Below are 21,803 nucleotides of genomic sequence, written 5' to 3' on the forward strand. Positions count from 1 at the left end.
CCAGTATTGTTGCCTGGGAAAATCCCATGGACAGAGGAGCCTGATCTATAGTCCATGGAGTCGCAAAAGACCTGGACATGGCTTAGGTACTAAACAGCAATAACAGGTCCATAGGCCCATGCTGCTGCTAGGTCGCTTCAGTCGTGTCCGACTCTGTGCAATCCCATAGACGGCAGCCTACCAGGTTCCCCCATCCCTGGGATTCTCCAGGCAAGAACACTGGAGTGGGTTGCCATTTCCTTCTCCAATGCATAAAAGTGAAAAAAGTGAAGTCGCTCGGTCGTGTCCAACTCTTCGCGACCCCATGGACTGCAGCCCACCAGGCTCCTCCGTCCATGGGATTTTCCAGGCAAGAGTACTGGAGTAGGGTGCCATTGCCTTCTCGGACAGCCCCATAGCCATGAAGCAAATCAAACTTAGAGTCTCCAAAGGCAAAGTATCTGGGGAGAGGGAAGAGGGAAGGACTGGGAAGAAAATCAGAGATAAAGGAAGGGAAAGCTAGGAGAATGAAGATCAAATAGGTCAGGGCTAGAAGCAAGGATTAGAGTGACTGTGGCTGGGATAGATGGAAGTCCAAGGTTGTTAGGAGTGTTTGAACATTACCAAAGACAATGAGAGGAGGTTTGGAGGGAGGACAAGAAAGAAATGGGGTCAGTGAACATACTGTAAATGATTTGCACAGCACTTGATAATGGCAGTTAAATGAATGCTTGCTTTATACCAGGCATCCAGTAAGCACTATTGTGTACTTGCACACCGTTAAAAATCAAACACAAATGGAACTCAGACTTGAAAATTTCCTCATTCACAATTTGAAGAGGTTATACTCCATTTATAGTTATTATAAAATATTAGCCATATTCCCTGTGCTCTGCAATATATCCTTGTAGCTTATTTTTGAACTTTTGACAACACTTAATCTTCAAACCCACAAGAGGTAGATATCACTATTCCCCCTTTTATTTTGAGGAAACTGAGACTTGCAGAGATAACTTGCTCAAAGTACCGCAGCTGTGACCCTGTGCTCTTGACCACAGTTCAGCCCTAGTTTCCTTAATTGCCAGGCAGGAATAAGGGTATACAAGATTGGAAAGGTCAAACCAGACAGTGTGCTCCTTGAGAGAATAACTGAGCCATGTTAATCTTTGTGCCCTCCTCGCAGAGGACTGAACATAGGATGCTTAAGTTTCATTGAATGAATAATAAACAGAAAATTACATTTTAGGGGCTTCCCTAAATGTTTACCACTGGTGGCTCAGTGGTAAACAATCTGCCTGGAATGAATCCCTGCAGGAAGATCCCAGGCACCACCTTAACTAAACCAACTAAGCCCCTGTGCCACAACTCCTGAGCCTGGGCTCTGGAGCCTGGGAACCGCAACTACTGAAGCCTGTGCACCCAGAGCCCATGCACCGCGACCAGAGAAGCCATCGCACTGAGCAGCGCACGCGCTGCAACACAGAGTAGCCCCTGCTCTCTTCAGCTGGAGAAAAGCCTGTGCGGGAATGAAGACCCAGCACAGCCATAAATAAATGAACAAAATGAGTAAATGAACAAAATTATTTTAAAAAAAGAAACATTTTAGACTGATGAAAGACTAATGTAAGGCATAATGAATTTACACTTCCTGCAGTCTTGTGTTCGTGCCCTCTTTATGGCCTTTGAGCTGGATGGAAAAGTTTTCATTGTTGGTCCTGTCTGTTGTTATCTGAGTTTCCTTCCTCGGGACCTTACGTAGTTCCTTGCTACATATCTTGGGAGGCTTAGGGCATGGTGAAGATGCATTGGGGTTTAACAGAAGCATAAGACAGCACCTTGCTGGCTCATTCCAAAATCCTTACTCAAGAAGCTCAGCTTTGGTTGGACTTTTTATTCCCAAGAGAACATTACGTGTCAGTGACTTCAGGGCAGAATTGACAAAGAGGCCTAGATTCCTGTTCTAAGTTCACTATTAGATTGCAGCTTGTACTTCATTTATTCTGTATCTAAGTTTAATGTGCCTTCTGAGTAAATGCCCCTTATTAAAAACAAAATTATAACATCATTTTTGAGCTGGAATCCTAAGGATCATCCTCTTTATCTCTGCTCCCTGTAAATGACACATCATCAAACATGTCAACTCTTTTTTCCAAAGGTCCCCAAACTGTATTCCTTTCTTCCCATTCCCACTGCTGCTTCAGACCTTTAACACCAGGATTAGTTCAGAAGCTCCTTTGCTGGAGCTTCCCTGCCCTTTGGTTTCCCTCTAGTAATCTATTTTACACACAGCAGCCAAAGCCCTCCTCTGAAATGCTATAAGATATTGCCATGAAGTATTAAATGGTTTCTCTTTGCCTATTAAAATCCCAAATCACTTGGCCTGAGCTTGAAGGCCCTTCATCATTGACCGCTCACTGACTTCTCCAGTCAGATTTTGGACTACTTTATTATCCAAGCCTTATATGTGGAATCAGCATTCCCACTTTCAGTCTTCTGCCCAAGCTAGTCTTTTCCCTTGCAGTGCTTTACCAAACTTCACCCAATCTCCCCTGTTCCATCTCCTGTCTACTCATCCTGTCTGTAGGAGACTATCCTTCTCTCTTCTTGATCTTTAATTTGGTGCCACATTCCATCACTGTCTAAATGCTTGTCTCCGATTCTCCTCTCACCAAGTAGACTGTCAATAACCTATGTTAGGGACCCTGTCCTTATGCAGTTGGGCTTCCCAGGTGGCATAGTGGTAAAGAATCAGCCAGCAATGCAGGAGACAGGAGTTCAATCCCAAGGTCAAGAAGATCCCCTGGAGTAGGAAATGGCAATTCACTCCAGTATTCTTGCCTGGAGAATTCCATGAACAGAGGAGCCTGGAGGGCTACAGGCTATGGGGTCACAGTCAGACATGACTGAGCAGGCATGCCTTATCCAGTTCAGTTCAACATTCACACAGGGCGTGTTCCAGATCAGAATCTGAGCACAGCGAACGTGAAGTCGCTGGGTGTGTCCGACTCTTTGAGACCCCATGGACTGTAGCCTACCAGGCTCCTCAGTCCATGGAATTTTCCAGGCAAGATTACTGGAGTGGGTTGCCATTTCATTCTCCAGGGGATCTTCCCAACCCACGGATCGAACCCAAGTCTCCCGCACTGCAGGCAGACTCTGCTGCTGCTAAGTCGCTTCAGTCGTGTCCGACTCTGTGCGACCCCATAGACGGCAGCCCACTAGGCTCCCTCGTCCCTGGGATTCTCCAGGCAAGAACACTGGAGTGGGTTGCCATTTCCTTCTCCATTGCATGAAAGTGAAAAGTGAAAGTGAAGTCGCTCAGTCGTATCTGACTCTTAGCGACCCCATGGACTGCAGCCCAGCAAGCTCCTCCATACATGGGATTTTCCAGGCAAGCGTACTGGAGTGCGGTGCCATTGCCTTCTCCAACAGACAGACGCTAATCTCGAGCAATTTAACCTTCCCATAAACTTCAGCTTGGTTAGTAAGAGGGTAAATGAAGGTTGTTGAAGAAGTTTCACGAATAGAAAGTCCTTTGTAATGTGTGGCGAAGAGTAAACATTAATGAGAGTATAAAGAGTGTATAAAGAGTGTATAAAGTGTATAAAGAGTAATGAGTGTGCCGTGCCTAAATTTGAGTGATCTATTTGTCTGCCTTTCTTTTAGATTTCTTACGTTATCCCTCCCACTTCCTTCTCTTAATGCCTAACACGCTGCCTGTCACATAGTAGGAGGCTCAACAAATACTCATTGAGTGAATTAGTTCAGCGATGAAGTCGGCATTGGCTCACAAAGAGACCGCTGGCGAGGACTGCAGAAGACCGAGAGGGAAGAACTGGCCGCCAGGGGGAGCAAGAAGCCGTGCTCTCCAGATCTCGTGATAGTTCCCAAGTTCTCCGAGACATCGCCTGTTCTACTTCTGGCGGAAGCTTCCGGCGGGAAGAAGGAGCGCGGCCTCGTCTGTGGAGTGGGAGTTGCTTCCGGGTTGCGCGCCCGGAAGTAGGAAGTTGTCGGCCTATCCTCCTCGCCCGGCGGCTTGCTGTCCCCGAGGCGGGAGGAGCCCGAGGGCGCGCGGGCCCCGCATGTGAGTGACTGGGGCCCGAGGCCGGGAGGGGGGAGGCAGCTTCGTGACAACACTGTCGCCGCACCCGTCTGTAAACTCCTCGCGCAGCCCACCTTTCCGCGCCAGTGCCACTCCTGCCCCTGCGCTGACCCCTTCTCTGAGCCTTTGGCGTTTTGCGGACTGACAGCACCCTTCACCAACTCCCCCGGGGTCAACTTTCTTAAGACTTCTCCCTTCTTTCCCTTGGCTCTGCCGCGGAGAGCAGAGAGTTCGCCCTAGTTGAATTTGTTTCGCGGGGTCACAATAGTGACCAAAACAGCGGTCCTAGCGAAGTCTATATTTCATTGCCCTTTTAGCTTTGTCTTTTTTTTTTTTTTTTGAATGTTTACAGTAGATTTCCCGCCCCACTCCGAAACATCTTTTTCTGATAATTGTTAGGGAAGGAATTTTTTTTTAATTTTATTTTTTTATGATAAACATGGCATCTCGGATTTCAGAAAGGAATATGACTTGGTTTATTGGCTTGATTAAATGAGCTGTTTGTAATCTCCATTTAGAACAAGGAAATTTGCCTGCTTCATGTTGCCTAGTATTTTAAGATCAGTAGTCCTGCAAGCCACACTTCTTTTCTGGTCTAAGAGCCTGCATATCCTTGGTATTTGCCATTACACCAGTTTTAAGGTATTTGGCCTTCTCTTCATGATAGGGGCTTCCCTGGTGGCTCAGATGATAAAGAATCCGCTTGCAATGCAGAAGTGGGTACAATCCCACGGTCAGGAAGATCCCCTGGAGGAGGAAATGGCAACCCATTTCTGTATTCTTGCCTGGAGAATTCTTTGGACAGAGGAGCCTGGCCGGCTACAGTCCATGGGGTTGCAAAGAGTCAGACTGAGGGACTAACACTTTCACTCATAATAGAGACTACTTCCAGAATAATTTCTGGCGCTTCCTATTTGCTCATTTGGTTGTTCCCATAGTGGAATCTTCCATGGACATCTTTCCCTTAATAAATTTGCTTGTTTGAGTTATGACAGTTTCCCTTTAAGGAAGGACATGCTTTAACCTAAATTTAGCTTTGCTACATTGAAGTTTTGACTGAAGTTCACATCCACCAATTCGAATACCACAGGCCCTGTTTGCCCTTTCTGCTTTAGACCAAAACAGTTTTCAAGACCCAGTTCAAATCCCTGTTCTTCCACAGCTATTTAAAGCTCCACACACACACAAAATCCAAGTGTGAAGTTCCTATCTTGCTCACCTAAACTCTCATTAGGCTGATGTGTTTTTGAAAAATAAGTAAAATAAACCATTAGTTTGTGAACAAAATGATTAGGTCTTTTCTATAAATTGTTCAACAGGCGGTGATAAGGTTCCATATCTCTGAGGTGAATTTCCATGTCTGTTATTAGTTTGTGTTGTTATTTTCTCCAAAAAATCTGCTTTCAAGAAACAGTTTCGTGGCAAGGAAGACAAGGAATAGATGTAATACAGGGTGATAGGGTTGTGTTTAAGGTTCAAAGGGCAGAAATGAAGGGCTGAGATTCAAAGGGCAGAAATAGTGTTCACTCATTGGACAAAGCACAGGAGGATAGTTTTTGTAAACAGAAAATTATGTGTACAGAAGCAGAAAGGTGTGAAATAGTATGGCAGCAAAGAATATGAGGAAAGAATGGGAAACGAGACTGAACAGATAGGCAGTAACCAGTGGGTCATGCTAAGTAATTTGGACTTCATCTTATTATAATTATTAAGTATTTAATTTGGGTAATAAGACAAATGTTTTAGATATATCACCTTGTAATTGATTAACAACATGGTTGGAAAGACACAATTATCCTTATTTTATAGATAAAAAACTCTGAGGCTTTAGAGAGGTTAGAACAGTGTCTCATGGCCACACAATAGATGAAGAATCTAGTATTTGAATTCAGCTTTTTCTGACTCCAGTGCTGGTATTCTTAACCACCATGCTAAATTGTTCCCTAGCCAGGCGTGGGAAGTCAAGGAAAGTGCTAAAGTGCTTTGAATAGATGAGCAATGTGAGCCAATTTGTGTTTTAGAAAAATAATTTGTAGAGACAGGCTCAGAAAGGAGAAAAGGGGTTGGAAGTATAGAAATTAAAATATCTTTGTGATGGTCTATGGGAGGGATGTTGAGGGCCTTGACTGCCACTAATGCAGAGCTAAAGAGGTGATGAATGTGAGAGCTATACAGGATATAAAATTGAGGCTTTGGTGATTGGTTCATTGGTGCAGATGAGGAAGCAGGAGGAGAGGTTTTAAGTTTGGAAAACTGATGTTTCCATTATTTAAGAAAAGGAATATAGTAGGATAAACAGTTTGCAGAGGAAAAATAATAAGTCAGATATGGACACATAACACGTAGGGGACTATAAGAAATTTGGGCCAGGATGTCTGGTAGCTGATTAGATAGATAGGTCTTGAGTTTTGGAGAGTTCTCGATCGGAGAAGTGGAGAAGGCAATGGCATCCCACTCTAGTATTCTTGCCTGGAAAATCCCATGGGTGGAAGAGCCTGGTAGGCTGCAGTCCGTGGGGTTGCTAAGAGTCGGATGCGACTGAGCAACTTCACTTTCACTTTTCACTCTCATGCATTGGAGAAGGAAATGGCAACCCATTCCAGTGTTCTTTCCTGGAGAATCCCGGGGACGGCAAGCCTGGTGGGCTGCCACCTATCAGGTCGCACAGAGTCGGACACGACTGAAGCGACTTAGCCCCAGCAGATTAGAGAAGAGATTTAGGAATCACTAAAGCTGGTGGCTAAAGCCGTGGAGGGAATGAGACAGTCAAGGACATCCGTGATGAATACCAACATTCCGAGAGAATGAGAACAAGAGAATTATGCCAAGATTTGAGGGCACTTGAGGGAGATAATGGATGGGAATGGCAGCTGCTGCAGAGAGATAACTGAAAAAGTGTCCTTTGGACTTGGCATGTGAAGAAGGCCTTTGGTGACCTTAGTGAAAGCAGCATCGGTGGCGTGGGGAAAAGAAACAAATGGAGACCTGAGAAACGAGAGGGAAGTGAAACTTTTTTTTTTTGAGAGCTTAACTTCGAAGAGAGGAAGTATAAGCTCTGGAAGTCTAGAGAGGAAGTTTTTTTTTTTTTTTTTAAGCCACAGAAACTAGAAAAAGTGAGACGAGGAGATATGTTTAAAAATCTAGGGGTTCTTGCTTCAAATATGGCAGTGTCATAAAAGGCCAGAAAACAAAACACCAGCATCTGTTGTAGATTTAAGTAGACCAGCGAGGCATAACAGCTAACTGTGATGTGTGATCACTGGTTGGTGCCTAGATTTCTAAAAAGTGGTATGGCTGGCCTTTCCTTCCTTCCTTTTTTTTTTTTTGAAAGTTTGACCATGGACTAGATACTAAGTAATGTTAGACAATTATTACTTTTAATAGGTATGACAATGATGCTGATGGTTATGTAGAATAATACCCTTATTTTCAGAAGGTACATATTGAAACATTTAGAAGTGATTTCATGATGTGTTACATTAATAAGTTTCAAATGGTTCTAGTAAAAAAAAAAAAAAGACAGTTGGACCAAAAGTAAATATAGCCAAATGTTTGTTAACAATTGGTGAATCTAACTTAAGGATATACAAACATCCTTTGTACTATTACAGTTTTTCTAGAGGCTTGAAATTTTTCAAAATAAAAAATTGAGAGAAAAACAGTATATTTTCAGAGAGCAAAGAAAGCACTAGACTCTTCAATGAAGTCTCAATGAGCAGAAATGTCCAGAAAGAGGAACGTTGATGATAAGAGTACAAAAAAGTGGAATTCCCTTAATTGTAAATTTAAAGCAGTTATTACAGTTTTAAATTGCTCCTCTTTTAAATTGTATCATGTTAATGTTTTATCATTTATCTTTTCTTTAAATGTGGAATTTGGCTTTTATTACAATTCAATGATAACATTTTTTTCCAGTTTAATGAAACATGTCTTCAATCAGTGAGAATCATTGGAAAAAATAGAATGGAATATATTCATAACACTGAAGGATGGATTATTATACTACATAGCTAGCATAATACCAAAGAACCTAGTATGTGGAAAAAAGAAAATTTATTGTTAGGTACTCTCTATGTTCCTACCATAGTCAAAGATTGGGAAATATTTAGATGGGCTTTTGAAACTTTCTTTCTGAATACAGCTTTTGTATTTTAACTAGATGAGTCAGTATTGCATCTTAGAGTTGCCTAGATGGTATAGCTGTTTATTTAGGGAAACAGCTTTGGATTTGACATCCAGGGTGATGTCATATCAGTGTTCAGGACATATTTATATCAATAGAGAAATTCTGTTTTAAACAGTATAAAGGAGAAACGTACATTTTGTCTGGCCTCTTATCCTGTTTTCTGCCTTAAACATCTTTATTGGTGAGTTCTGTTGGAGTCATTCTACCAGCTATGGCTCTGTCCTGTGTTTTCCTAGACTGAGATTGAGAAGGAATTGTGGAGAACATCCCTTCAGAGTTGTCAGTCGCCTCCTCCTATTCCTGAAGTAATCCTTCAGACATTACCAGCCCCCTGGCTCATCTCCCCCAGGCCGCTCTTGAAGGCAAGATTTCCTAACTTCAGCGCTCTTAACATGTCGAGTTCTTTGTCATGGGGAGTTGTCCTGCGCATCATGAGCGCTTTCGTCTGTATGCATTCGCTGCTTGTAGCGCCCCCTACAGTTTTTGTTTGTATGTGTATAGCTTTATTTGGAGAAAAATGTATCATTCACAGTCTATCACCAAGTGCACTAATGTGTGTCCACACCACCGAAGATGGTAATCTGTTACGTAAGAATTTGTTTTGTTCAAGATCAGAAGTAAATACAAGCCTAGGAGACTTGCTGCGAGGCATGAGTTGTGACTATGAGAGAAAGTAGAAATTCCAGGTTTTCCTGCCTGTTCCCTTTGGTTTCCCTCTTCTTGGGACTTTGAAGTTGGCATGGAGAAGAAAAAAATCATTGGGAAACGTTGAGTACCCCTCCAGTTTTGACAGTCTAAAAGGGCTCCAGACATCCCCTGGGGAGCAGAATCACCTGCTTGAGAAGTACTGTTCCACAGCAATGTCTCCTGATTGGGGGTGTGCCTGTGATCAGCAGGAAAGAGGTTTGATAACTTCCACACCTGGGTCCCACTCCCAGGCTTCTGGCATTTCAGTGTAGAAAGGGTGTTGCATGATACCTTGATTTTTGTAACTCTGCAGGTCATTCTGCCTATGCCCTTGCAGGTATAAGCTACTGTTAAGGGTCAAGCTCACTCATTGAAACTTCTCTCTGTGGCAAAGCTCATTTCTGCCAGAGTTGGACCTTCTTACTAGAGAGAAAGGGATTGCCATCAAGCTTCAGCTGATTTCACTCAGTCTGGATGAATATACTTGATGCTTAACCCTGACTTTGTTTGTTTGTTTTTTAAGGGACAAGTTCTTTGTTTTTGTTTTTTTAATACAAACCCTTGTGTTGAGGGTTGACTTTCAACAGATCCCAGCAAGGGAGCTGCTCTGCTAGTCTGACCTAAAGGGACAAGATTTTTTGTTGTTGTTTAATTAACATCCACTAGATGCCAGTAGTATCCCTGAAGTGTGATAATCACAAATGTCTCCAAACTTTCTACCTACCCCTGGGGGGAGGGGGAGGAGAGTTGCCCCTAGTTGAGAACCACTGATTTTACCAAAGACAAAAGGAAAGCTTATTACCAAGACCCGCCGTGTGCTCATAGAAACTTCATTAAATTATTAGTAACTATCCTTTTGGTAACTCGGGAAATGCATCAGAATCTCAGGGAAGAAGGATGTACAGCTGGCAAGAAGTGTGTGTATTCAGTATCATATTATCATTTTGTACTTCCTGAAATAGTCATACACCCCTGCTAAGTCGCTTCAGTCGCGTCCAACTCTGCGCGACCCCGTGAACTGCAGCCCACCGGGCTCCTCCATCCATGGGATTCTCCAGGCAAGAGTACTGGAGTGGGTTGCCATTGCCTTCTCCCGTAAACTGCATAGTGATACACCAATTCAACTTACTGCTATGGGGGAAAAACACCATTTAATGAGACATGAAGGCAAAGCACAAACCTGACTAAGGGGACAACATGCTGTGGACCACAGCACTGCTCTGACCAGAGCAAGTGGGGGGACGGGGGAGGGCAGACAGATGGGAAACTGCAGCCTCGGGGGCGGTGGGGGGGGGTCTGGATTGACGACAAGTAAGCAGACAATAGGATGAGACAGGAAAGGAAACTTTAAAAACATTCTGACTCAGTCCTCATGTCTTTTGGATGAGGAAATAGGTCAAGTGACTTAGCCACATCATAGCAATAAGTATAGTAAATGCCACAACAGCGATAAGTTCAAATTCTATAAATATTTAAAATATCTTCACTGAGATATAATTTATGTGTGCCGTGAAACTCACATATTTAAAATATACAGTTCAGTGGGGTTTGTTTATTTACAGCATTGCACAACAGTCACAATTTGTTTTGAACATTTTTCTCACTCCGGGAAGTAGCTTTGTATCTATTAGCAGTCACTCCCCATTCCTCCCCACCCCCTCCCCTAGGCAACCCCTAATAAATATTTTCTGTCTCTGTTTTGCCTGTCCTTGACTTTTCATATACATTCAGTCATGTAATTATCTTCTTTCATTTAGCGTAAGGTCCTCAAGGTTCATCCATGTTGTAGCTGCTGCTGCTGCTAAGTCGCTTCAGTCATGTCCGACCCTGTGAGACGCCATAAATGGTAGCCCACCAGATTCCTCTGTCCCTGGGATTCTCCAGGCAAGAACACTGGAGTGGGTTGCCATTTCCTTCTCCAATGCGTGAAAGTAAAAAGTGAAAGTGAAGTCGCTCAGTCGTATCCGACTCTTCACGACCCCATGGACTGCAGCCCACCAGGTTCCTCCGTCCATGGGGTTTTCCAGGCAAGAGTACTAGAGTGGGCTGCCATCGCCTTCTCCAGTCATGTTGTAGCATGTGTCAGTATTTTATTCCTTCTTCTTATCCAGTAATATTCCATTTTGTGGATATTATTGATACATGAATATTATTGAAATCCATTTTGTTATCCTTTCCTGGATATTTGGATTGCTTTCATTTTTGAGCTCTTATGAATACTGTGGCTTAAACAAGTTTTCATGTGGGTATTTGTTTTAGATTATCAGGGGTACATACTTCCAAGTGGAGCTGCTGGCTCCCGTGGTAACTCTGTATCTGAGTTTCTGAGGAACTGCCAAGCTTCCCAAAGCCGCTGCATCGCTTTCCATCCCCACTCGCAGTGCACAAGAGTCCCGCCGCCAGCACTTGTTACTCTCGGGCTGTTTGATTATAGCCGTCCCAGTGGGTGAGAGGCGGCATCTCACTGGCGTCTTCATTTACACTTCCTTGATGGCTAATGAGGTTAAACCTCTTTTCATGAGTTTCTTGGCCATTTGTATATCCTCTGTGGAGAAATATCTATTCAGATATTTTGCCCATTTTTAATTGGGTATTTATCTTTTTATAATTGAGTTGTAAGAATTCTTTATGAACTCTGACTGCTAGTCCCTTACAGATATATAATGTACAAATAATATCATCCACCCCCCCATTCTGTAGGTTGTCATTTTACTTTCTCGGGTATCATTGGCAACACAAAAGGTGTTCGTTTTGATGTATCCATTCTTTTGCTATTTGTGCTTTTGGTATCCTGGCTAAGAAGCCGTTGCCTGATCTTGTGTTATAAAGATTTCCTGCTTTGTTTTCTAGTTTTAGGTCTTTTATCCATTCTGAATTAATTTCTATCTGTAGTATAAGGAATCATCCAACTTCGTTCTTTTGCATGTGGATATGTAGTTGTTCCAGCACCATTTGTTGAAAATATCCATTTTATTTTATGTTATTATTTTTTTTGGCCATGCCATACAGATTATGGAATCTTAGTTCTCCGACCAGAGATTGAACCCCAGCCCCCAACAGTGAAGGAGCCAAGTCCTAACCACTGAACTACCAGGGAATTCCCGAAAATACACACTCTAGAATAGAGTTTCACCACCTGAACCTTAAAATGAAGCCCTATGTGGTCTTAAAAAAGAACGCTTTGAGCAACAGCAGAGAGTTTGGAGAAAGATTGTGTCCCCTAAAATGTGTGGGGTTCCAACCCCCTCCAGTCCTCAAAATCTAGGTTACCTGTTTGTTAATCCACCGATCGAAGTCTGACTCTGATTTGGTCAGCCTTGGCTTGGGGCCCAGGTATGAGCATTCCTGAAAAGCTCTCTAGGTGATCCTGCTGTGCAGGCAGTTGAGGACTAGGGCACTGTTCGAGGAGGAGCTGTACCGGGATGTGTGCTGGCCTGCGGCAGCGCAGGCAGCCGCCTCTGCTGGAGCCTCCTGATGCTTCTGCTCTACAGAGGGCAGCATTTCCTCACAGAAGGGATAGAGTTGTTCTGTGTTCGTTCTTTTCCATGTTAGAAACACCTCAGGGATGAGATCTGTGAAATAAGAGGACCCTGTGCATTATGAAAACAACAGCAAAACTCCCAACCAACAGAAGACAGCATGGATCCCAAGGGCTGTTTCTCCTCCCATGAAGAAGTGAAAGCGAAGTCGCTCAGTCGTGTCCGACTCTTTGTGACCCTATGGACTCTAGCCTACCAGGCTCCTCTGTCCATGAGATTTTCCGGGCAAGGGTACTGGAGTGGGTTGCCATTTCCTTCTCCAGGGGATCTTCCCAACCCAGGGATTGAACCCAGGCCTCCCACATTGTAGGCAGATGCTTTACCATCTGAGCCACCAGGAAAGTTTTTTCCTCATATAAATGAAGAAAAATACTGTTCCGTAGCCCAAGCACTTTTTAAAGAGAAGTGCTTTATTTTGTTTTACAAGTGATCCAGGGAGAATTCTATATTGCCTTTACTTTTTGCCTTTTATTATATGACCATTGTGAAACGGCCTGACTTTAAAATAACTGTGAGAACACAAGTTGAATTTTAGAATGAGTTATATAGATCTTAGGTTTTTAAAACATGTAAAATACAAACAAAATGCCCTTTGTTGTCTAAAATTCTATTTGCAGAAAAGCATGAGGACTGCAGCCTGTCAAGTGTGAAGTGCTCCCATGCCGTGATTTTGTGTTGTCTGAAATCCTTGCTCAGCCAGGAACGAGGCCTATCAGCAGGTTCCTCAGTGAATCTTGCCTTCAGTGATCAGTTCCTCCTCTCATGTTGCTAAAAGGTTCATTTGATGTGAAAGGAAGGAAATAAGCGATTAATAACACTTTCGATAGTCTATTTCTTTTTATTTTAGTAAATTACCTGTAGCAGATCTCCTGTGATTGGTTTCAGAAATCATTTGGGAGACTTCCCAGGTGGTCCAGTAGGTAAGCCTCCTCGCTCCCAATGCAGGGGCCCAGGTTTGATCCCTGGTCAGGGACCTAGATCCCACATGCCTCAACTAACAGATCCCTCATGCCACGACATAGATCCCAAGTGTCACAACTAAGACCCAACACAGACAAATAAATATTTATTTAAAAAAAATCATTTTAGATGGGCACTAGCATTTCAGAGTCCTATTAAGGATTTGTTTTTGTGCTCTGAACTGGTATTCCTGAACGTGTTTGGGAACCAGTGCTGGTCTGTAAACCATTTTTGTTACTAACCCACAATTAAGAAACACTTAAAAATTTGTATCACATCTTGACATTATCTCAACATATTATGTTTTACAAAAGAATTGGTCAGCAGTGGATTGGGAAAAACACAGAAATGGTCCCTCCCCTCAGGTGGCTGAGAAGGACTGTTCTGAAGGATGTAACTTTGAGAAGGAAGTACTTTCAAGAAATCATCTTTTTACATTTATTTTCTCTCTGTCTCTCAGAGACTCTGCATTGGAAGACATGGATCTTGCCGCTAATGAGCTCAGCATTTTTGACAAACTCTCAGAGACTGTTGATTTGGTAAGACAGACGGGCCATCAGTGTGGCATGTCAGAGAAGGCAATTGAAAAATTTATCAGACAGCTGCTGGAGAAGAATGAACCTCAGAGGGGGCCACCCCAGTATCCCCTCCTTCTAGCTGTGTACAAGGTAAAGACTTGGAAATAGTTTAGATGGAGCACAGGCCCATCAACATTCTCCCCAGATATTACTGGTGACTGATTCCACCACTGAACCTTGGTTTTTCTATGAGTCAGTTGGCCTTTACTCTTTGTTACCATATATGATTAGGAAACTTGACTCTTTTGTTAAATGTTGTAGATGAAAGCTGTGTACTTATGGTCAGCTGTATTTGCATATATTTTTTAAATGGTGAATATGGCCCTTGATCCATGTGATATAAACTTGGTGAGCCTTGCAGTTGTCACCGTTGTCAAGCTTTAAATCCTTTCAGAAGTGAATGTCAATTGCTTGTTCATGAAAATGGATTAGTTCTTAAAACACATTGGACATAGTAGAAGATGCCTGTTTTTTTTTTTTTTTTTCCCTTGGCATTAAAGTATTTCATTTGCTGGGACCATTATTAATCCATTTCCTGTCTTTCCTTGTAGGTCTTCATAACCTTGGGATTAATCTTGCTCACTGCCTACTTTGTGATTCAACCTTTCAGCCCATTAGCACCTGAACCAGTGCTTTCCGGAGCTTACACCTGGCGTTCCCTCATCCATCACATCCGGCTGATGTCTTTGCCCATTACCAAGAAGTATATGCCAGAAACTAAGGGAGCTCCTCTGCATGGGGGCAATGAAGACAGACCCTTTCCAGGTAGAATACTACATTTACTGCTTATCAGATACAGCTTTCTTGGCAGTATATCATGAGAAAGAAGGTCACATTTATTGACATCTAATGAGAGACACTTTGCTGTATTGTCTCATTTAATTCCATCCTCAGTAAAACTCTGTGGGAATGGGTTTTATTGCCCCATTTTGCAGATTGAGAAACTGAGGCTCAGAGGATGAAGAAACTTGTCAGAGAGACACATCTGGTGTTGTCAAATTCAAGCCCCCCAATTCTTAAACACACATGTTGGGGATGAGAGTTTTTCCTCATAGGAAGGATTTGAGTGTATCTTTACCATTTTCTCTCCTATGATCCCTATCCATAATAGATATTTTAATAAGCAGCTATTGCTTTATTGAAAGCATCTGAGTCCAACCCCTTAATAGTCCTTAGCCTGTTGGGCTAGGTTTTTGTCTAGGTGTATCCCTCTCTTTCAGTTGAATCTTTTCTGTTTCACGATTCACTTACATAGTGCTCATAAGTATACAACTTTGCCAATAAGTTGAATTTAAGAAACCCTTTAATTTAGTAACAGTGCAGTGGTAGCACAGGAATTCCTGGTCCGATAGACCATTTGAGGAGTTGCTTTTCTGAAAATAGTGTAATGCAGTAAGACTTGAAATTTACTTTTTGAGAAAGAATAGAGGGATATTATTTGGGGATTTTATTTTAGTCATTATTATTTTATCTGTTTATCTTATTTGCCTGTATGAAGGAATATGTACATTAACACCACAAATGGATTGTAGAACTTTTTGTATAACCATGTTCTGAAACCTTAGGCTTCAACATAACTGTTGAAAAAGTATGTCTTCTCTTCAATGTTTTCCAAAAAAAAAATTAGTAGTTGAAACCAAGCTTTATAATCATAGTGCTACTCTTTAAGCCAAGACCTAATCAGTCATAAAAATCATCACTTGGTTTGGGTCTCCTTTGAAAGCTATTTTTGTACACTTGGGGAAATCCTGAAGAGGTTTCCAGGATTATATCAAAATCAGAGGAAGGGAACATTATAAAACAAAAACCCCACCTCATAAGTCTTTTTTTTTTTTTTAAATCAAATCATATATTTAGACTTTTAAATTCCAGATATAACTTTCTTATGTTTATTGGGAAGGTTATTTTTGAAATGTCATCAACAGAGCTCCAGCTCTTTATCAGGGAGGTCCAGAGCACATGGGGAAAAAGCCAGAGAGACTGATCAGTGAGGCCAGCCTGCCGTGCTTCCTCGGATGCATCAGCCCCCATCCTGTCTTCCCCTCCCAGCCTCCCGAAGCTCATCTTCTGCTCTGTGGCACGTGGGAGGAAGTCCACAGTGTTTAGGACCAGGTTCACGGCATTTATTTTCTTTCTCCCCATCTTATAAACTACATCTCCACAGACTCTTGAGTTAAAAAAACATAGTCAGTGGACAGTGATTGCTCATTCTGTGTATCAGAGTTTAAAAATTCAAGAAACATCTCTGTCTTGTCAACAAGCCAGGTTCAACAAGCCAGGTTGTTTGGCGACTCCAAATGAATATTTTGCCTTGCATATTGAAATAAAATGAGTCCTTAGAGTGCACTTGTAAAGAGAGAGCATTGGAAGGGTGTGGTTTTAGGTCTTAAATGTTGTTGATTCTACTACAAAGCTGCTTTTACTTGTAAATGGAGATTTGTTACCCTATTTTCCTGTGTCTCATAATTCTGGGAAGCTGTAGACATGTAACAACATTTTGCATAGCATTTGGAGGGAAGCTTCAGTTCAGTTCAGTTCAGTCGCTCAGTCGTGTCCGACTCTTTGCAGCCCCATGAATCATAGCACGCCAGGCCTCCTGTTCATCACCATCTCCCGGAGTTCAGTCAGACTCACGTCCATCGAGTCCGTGATGCCATCCAGCCATCTCATCCTTGGTCGTCCCCTACTCCTCCTGCCCCCAATCCCTCCCAGCATCAGAGTCTTTTCCAATGAGTCAACTCTTCTCATGAGGTGGCCAAAGTACTGGAGCTTCAGCTTTAGCATCATTCCTTCCAAAGAAATCCCAGGGTTGATCTCCTTCAGAATGGACTGGTTGGATCTCCTTGCAGTCCAAGGGACCCTCAAGAGTCTTCTCCAACACCACTGTTCAAAAGCATCAATTCTTCGGCACTCAGCCTTCTTCACAGTCCAACTCTCGCATCCATACATGACCACAGGAAAAACCATAGCCTTGACTAGACGGACCTTAGTCGGCAAAGTAATGTCTCTGCTTTTGAATATGCTGTCTAGGTTGGTCATAACTTTTCTTCCAAGGAGTAAGCGTCTTTTAATTTCATGGCTGCAGTCACCATCTGCAGTGATTTTGGAGCCCACAAAAATAAAGTCTGACACTGTTTCCACTGTTTCTCAGTCTATTTTCCATGAAGTGATGGGACTGGATGCCATGATCTTTGTTTTCTGAATGTTGAGCTTTAAGCCAACTTTTTCACTCTCCTCTTTCACTTTCATCAAGAGGTTTTTTAGCTCCTCTTCACTTTCTGCCGTAAGGGTGGTGTCATCTGCATATCTGAGGTTATTGATATTTCTCCCGGCAATCTTGATTCCAGCTTGTGTTTCTTCCAGTCCAGTGTTTCTCATGATGTACTCTGCAGATAAGTTCAATAAGCAGGGTGACAATATACAGCCTTGACGTACTCCTTTTCCTATTTGGAACCAGTGTGTTGTTCCATGTCCAGTTCTAACTGTTGCTTCCTGACCTGCATACAGATTTCTCAAGAGGCAGGTCAGGTGGTCTGGTATTCCCATCTCTTTCAGAATTTTCCACAGTTTATTGTAATCCACACAGTCAAAGGCTTTGGTATAGTCAATAAAGCAGAAACAGATGTTTCTCTGGAACTCTCTTGCTTTTTCCATGATCCAGCGGATGTTGGCAATTTGATCTCTGGTTCCTCTGCCTTTTCTAAAACCAGCTTGAACATCAGGGAGTTCATGGTTCATGTATTGCTGAAGGCTGGCTTGGAGAATTTTGAGCATTACTTTACTAGCATGTGAGATGAGTGCAATTGTGAGGTAGTTTGAGCATTCTTTGGCATTGCCTTTCTTTGGGATTGGAATGAAAACTGACCTTTTCCAGTCCTGTGGCCACTGCTGAGTTTTCCAAATTTGCTGGCATATTGAGTGCAGCACTTTCACAGCATCATCTTTCAGGATTTGAAAGAGCTCAACTGGAATTCCATCACCTCCACTGGCTTTGTTTGTAGTGATGCTTTCCAAGGCCCACCTGACTTCATTTTCCAAGATGTCTGGCTCTAGATTAGTGATCGCACCATCATGATTATCTGGGTCGTGAAGATCTTTTTTGTACAGTTCTTCCGTGTATTCTTAAGAATGCATAATGAAATAAGGGGTGAATGGGAACATGTTGGGGAGACTTAGGTAACAGAAGTGCAGGGACTTCCCTGGTGAGTCCAGTGGTTAAGACTCAATGCTTCCATTGTAGAGGACATGGGTTTGATCCCTGATCAGGGAACTAAGATCCCATATCCTGGGAGGCCCCCCCAAAAAAGAAGTGCAAACTGCTGGTCCTGGAAGAGAGCCAGAAAAGCAAAAAACATATCATTCCTGTTGTCATGTACCAAAAAGCAGCGGCCTTTCAGTTAGGACTGCTTAGCAGTACCTTTATAGTAAATATAGGGGGAGAATGTAAAGTGAGTGTGGCTGCCCAGAGGAAAGCCCTTCAGTGTGCGTGTCCCTCAGGGCTGGCCTGGTGCCCCCAGCGGTCACCTGACGCTCTGCAGGGCCAGCGGTGACTCCACAGGCACCACACCAGTGCTGTTAGCATTCCTCTCGACCGCTGGCGGCTCTCCCTCTAGACTCTCTACCCAGGGAGCAAAAGGCGACAGAAGTGGGGTTTTGTTTTTCTAGGTTTCAGCCTTGGGTAGAAAACCCTGCCCCTAAATCCTCCTCATAGGGTGAATGAGGTGACTCTGTGGTGAGTCATGTAAACACCCCACTCTGCAGCAGAAAATAACTAAGCGACTTCTTTAGTACTTGCCAGTTGCCAGGCCCTGTTCAAAGGGCTTTCCATGTGGTGGCTCGTTTGATCTTTACAATATTCCTAGGCAGTAGGTTCTGGTTTTATGTCTGTTTTACAGAAGACACTGAAGTACAGTGAGATTAGGTCACTTGCCTGAGAGTCCAAGGCTGGTAAGTCATGGAACCAAGGCAGGCAGATTCTTTACCGGATTCTTGACCACTGAGCCACCAAGGAATCCTTGCCTTACTATTTGACTTAATCTTTTCTCTCTCTTTTTTAAAAAGAAATGCTGATTGATTTATTCTGTTTGGCTGTGCCAGGCCTTTGCAGCATGCAGGCTCTTTAGTTGCAGCATGTTGGTTCTGTTTCCTGATCGGGGATCGAGCCCTGGCCCACTGCATTGGGAGCTCTGAGTCTTAGCCACTGGGCCACCAGGAAGTCCCAGTCCTTTCTCTTATTAACCTATAGTTTTCCCTTCACATTTACATTTTTAGTTCTTACCCACTCTCCCACCTCCATCTCCCACCTCCTACCTTTATATACATTTTGACCCTGCCATCTGTCCTCTTGGATTTTATCCTTCCCTAAAATCATTGTCTTAGAGCTCAAAAGGAACATTAGAGTTGATCTGGTACATACTCCTGGTTTTTTTTTTTTAACTTTTTATTTTGTATTGGCGTGTATCCAATTAACAATGTTGAGATTGTTCAGGTGAACAGCAGAGGAACTCAGCCATACATGTACATGAGTCCATTCTCCCCCAAACTCCCCTCCCATCCAGTCTGCTATATAACGTTGAGCAGAATTCCATGTGCTATACAGTAAGTCCTTGTTAATTTTCCATTTTAAGTACAGTGGTGTGTACATGTCCATCCCAAATTCTCTGACTATCTCTATCTTGGAATCTTCCCCTCTGTCAACCATAAGTTTGTTCTATAAATCTGTGTCTATTTCTGTTTTGTAAATAAGATTATTTGTATCACTTCTATTTAGATTCCCCATATAAGGAATATCATACTGTTTTCCTCCTCCTCTGTCTGCCTGACTTCACTCAGCATGACGATCTCTAGGTCCATCCATGTTGCTGCAGATGACACTGTTTCATTTGTTTTAATGGCTGAGTAATAGTCCATTGGACATATATATCGCATCTTTATCCGTTCCTTTCTTGATGGGCACTTAGGTTGCTTCCATGCCCCTGTTTTATGAAGAGGAAACTGAAGCTGGGAGAGGTGGAATAGCTTGCTTACCCAATTACCCACGACAGACTAGCACTTGAACCTTAGTTTCTTAACTCGAGTCTGCCTCTCTTTCCATCACATCACATTTACTGCCTGCGCCCTTTGCCCTCAGGCAAGCCAGGTTCCAGCCTGTTCAGTTCAGTTCAGTCACTCAGTCGTGTCCAACTCTTTGTGACCCCATGAACTGCAGCGCGCCAGGCCTCCCTGTCCATCACCAACTCCCGGAGTTTATCCAAACTCATGTCCATTGAGTCGGTGATGACGTCTAACCGTTCATCCTCTGTCATCCCCTTCTCCTCCTGCCCTCAATCTTTCCCAACATCAGGGTCTTTTAAAATGAGTCAGCTCTTTGCATCAGGTAGCCAAAGTATTGGAGTTTCAGCTTCAACATCAGTCCCTCCAATGAATACCCAAGGCTGATTTCCTGGACTGGTTGGATCTCCTTGCAGTCCAAAGGACTCTCAAGAGTCTTCTCCAACACCACAGTTCAAAAGCATCAATTCTTTGGCGCTGAGCTTTCTTTATAGTCCAACTGTCACATCCATTCATGACCACTGGAAAAACCATAGCCTTGACTAGACTGTTAGACTGAACTATTTTTTTTACTTTGGGCATTTCTGATGTTTAATTGTAACACTCATATATCCTGAGAAGGCCTGAGACAGTTCCTCACATAGTTAGAAGGTGTACCTCTGTATCTGTACTGCGTGATTGGAACCTTACGTATCCACGGACTTTCAAGGGATGGTTGAAGTGGATCTCCTAATATTAAGGAGTTTGGGGAAGAGTAGATCGTTCATTGACTTAGAACTAATCAGACTTAGAGTCCAGGCCAGTGCTCAGACCTATTTATTTGCAAATAAAAGAGTAAAGAGATGACAGCTCTGTCGAGCGCTTACAGTGTGTATACCAGGCACTGTGTCATTTATGCACCCTGTATTCCTCAGTCTTCACAGCAATCACATAAGGCAGTTAACATTTTTATGTTAATATTTCAGAGATGGGGAAGCTGATATGCAAGGTGGTTGACTAACTTAGCTGAAGTCTCACATTTAGAGACAAATTTCTATACGAGGAGGACTTACAAAAAAAGATGGACTCTACAGTTTGGAATTGTTCATACGCATTGCTTCCTGACAGCAGAGCTGTTGGCAAAATGATTTCTTGGGTTCTTTCCATCCCTATGGTATATGAAAGTGTCTCTGGGCCTGTTGCCACTCCTGCATGGGGCCTGGCCAAGGTCAAGGCTTCACCCCTGCCTCATGCCCAGGGAGCCAGAAGTGCTAAGCAAAATGAGCTGCTGGAGCATAGCCTGATTAAATAGTGAGCACGCACCAGCGAATGTCACAGAGGCTTTGTTGTGGACTTTGCAGGCTTCTCTTAGGTGCATTTCTAATATGAGACATCTAAGAAATCATGAGGTTATATTTATTTAATTCTTATTTTGAGGTTTTTCTCCAAATTCAGATCATCTGATTTTTTTTTCTCCTGATGGACTTAATCCTGTTGTGTGTGTGTGCACTCAGTCATGTCCAACGCTCAGCGGCCCCGTGGGCTGTAGTCCCCCAGGCTCTTCTGCCCATGGAATTCTCCTGCGAAGAATCCTGTCCCCCAGGCTCTTCTGCCCATGGAATTCTCCTGCGAAGAATCCTGTCCCCCAGGCTCTTCTGCCCATGGAATTCTCCTGCGAAGAATCCTGGCGTGGGGTGCTGTTTCCTACTCCAGAGGATCTTCCCGACCCAGGGATCGAACCC

The 21,803-nt window shown here is 43.1% G+C and overlaps 1 protein-coding gene across 11 annotated transcripts in view; it reads left to right on the forward strand.

Annotated features, from left to right (window-relative positions):
* Positions 1 to 3,856: 3,856 nt before the first annotated feature.
* C20H6orf89 (chromosome 20 C6orf89 homolog) overlaps positions 3,857 to 21,803 on the forward strand; it is a 40,334-nt gene continuing 22,387 nt past the window's right edge. For 2 of the 11 annotated variants that reach the window (XR_011251223.1, XM_069563364.1), the window contains exons 1-4: positions 3,857 to 4,063; positions 13,341 to 13,413; positions 13,914 to 14,121; positions 14,583 to 14,796. Coding sequence is in view for 6 of the 11 variants with exons in the window: in XM_069563364.1 (XP_069419465.1) it covers positions 13,933 to 14,121; positions 14,583 to 14,796 (403 nt within the window). In the remaining 5 variants the exon portion in view is untranslated. Of the gene's footprint in view, positions 4,064 to 13,110; positions 13,414 to 13,913; positions 14,122 to 14,582; positions 14,797 to 21,803 lie in introns of all 11 variants that reach the window. The other 9 variants (XR_011251224.1, XM_069563365.1, XR_011251225.1 and 6 more) reach the window with 6 other exon arrangements.

This window comes from Ovis canadensis, chromosome 20 (assembly GCF_042477335.2).
Source record: "Ovis canadensis isolate MfBH-ARS-UI-01 breed Bighorn chromosome 20, ARS-UI_OviCan_v2, whole genome shotgun sequence".
Lineage (NCBI taxonomy): Eukaryota > Metazoa > Chordata > Mammalia > Artiodactyla > Bovidae > Ovis > Ovis canadensis.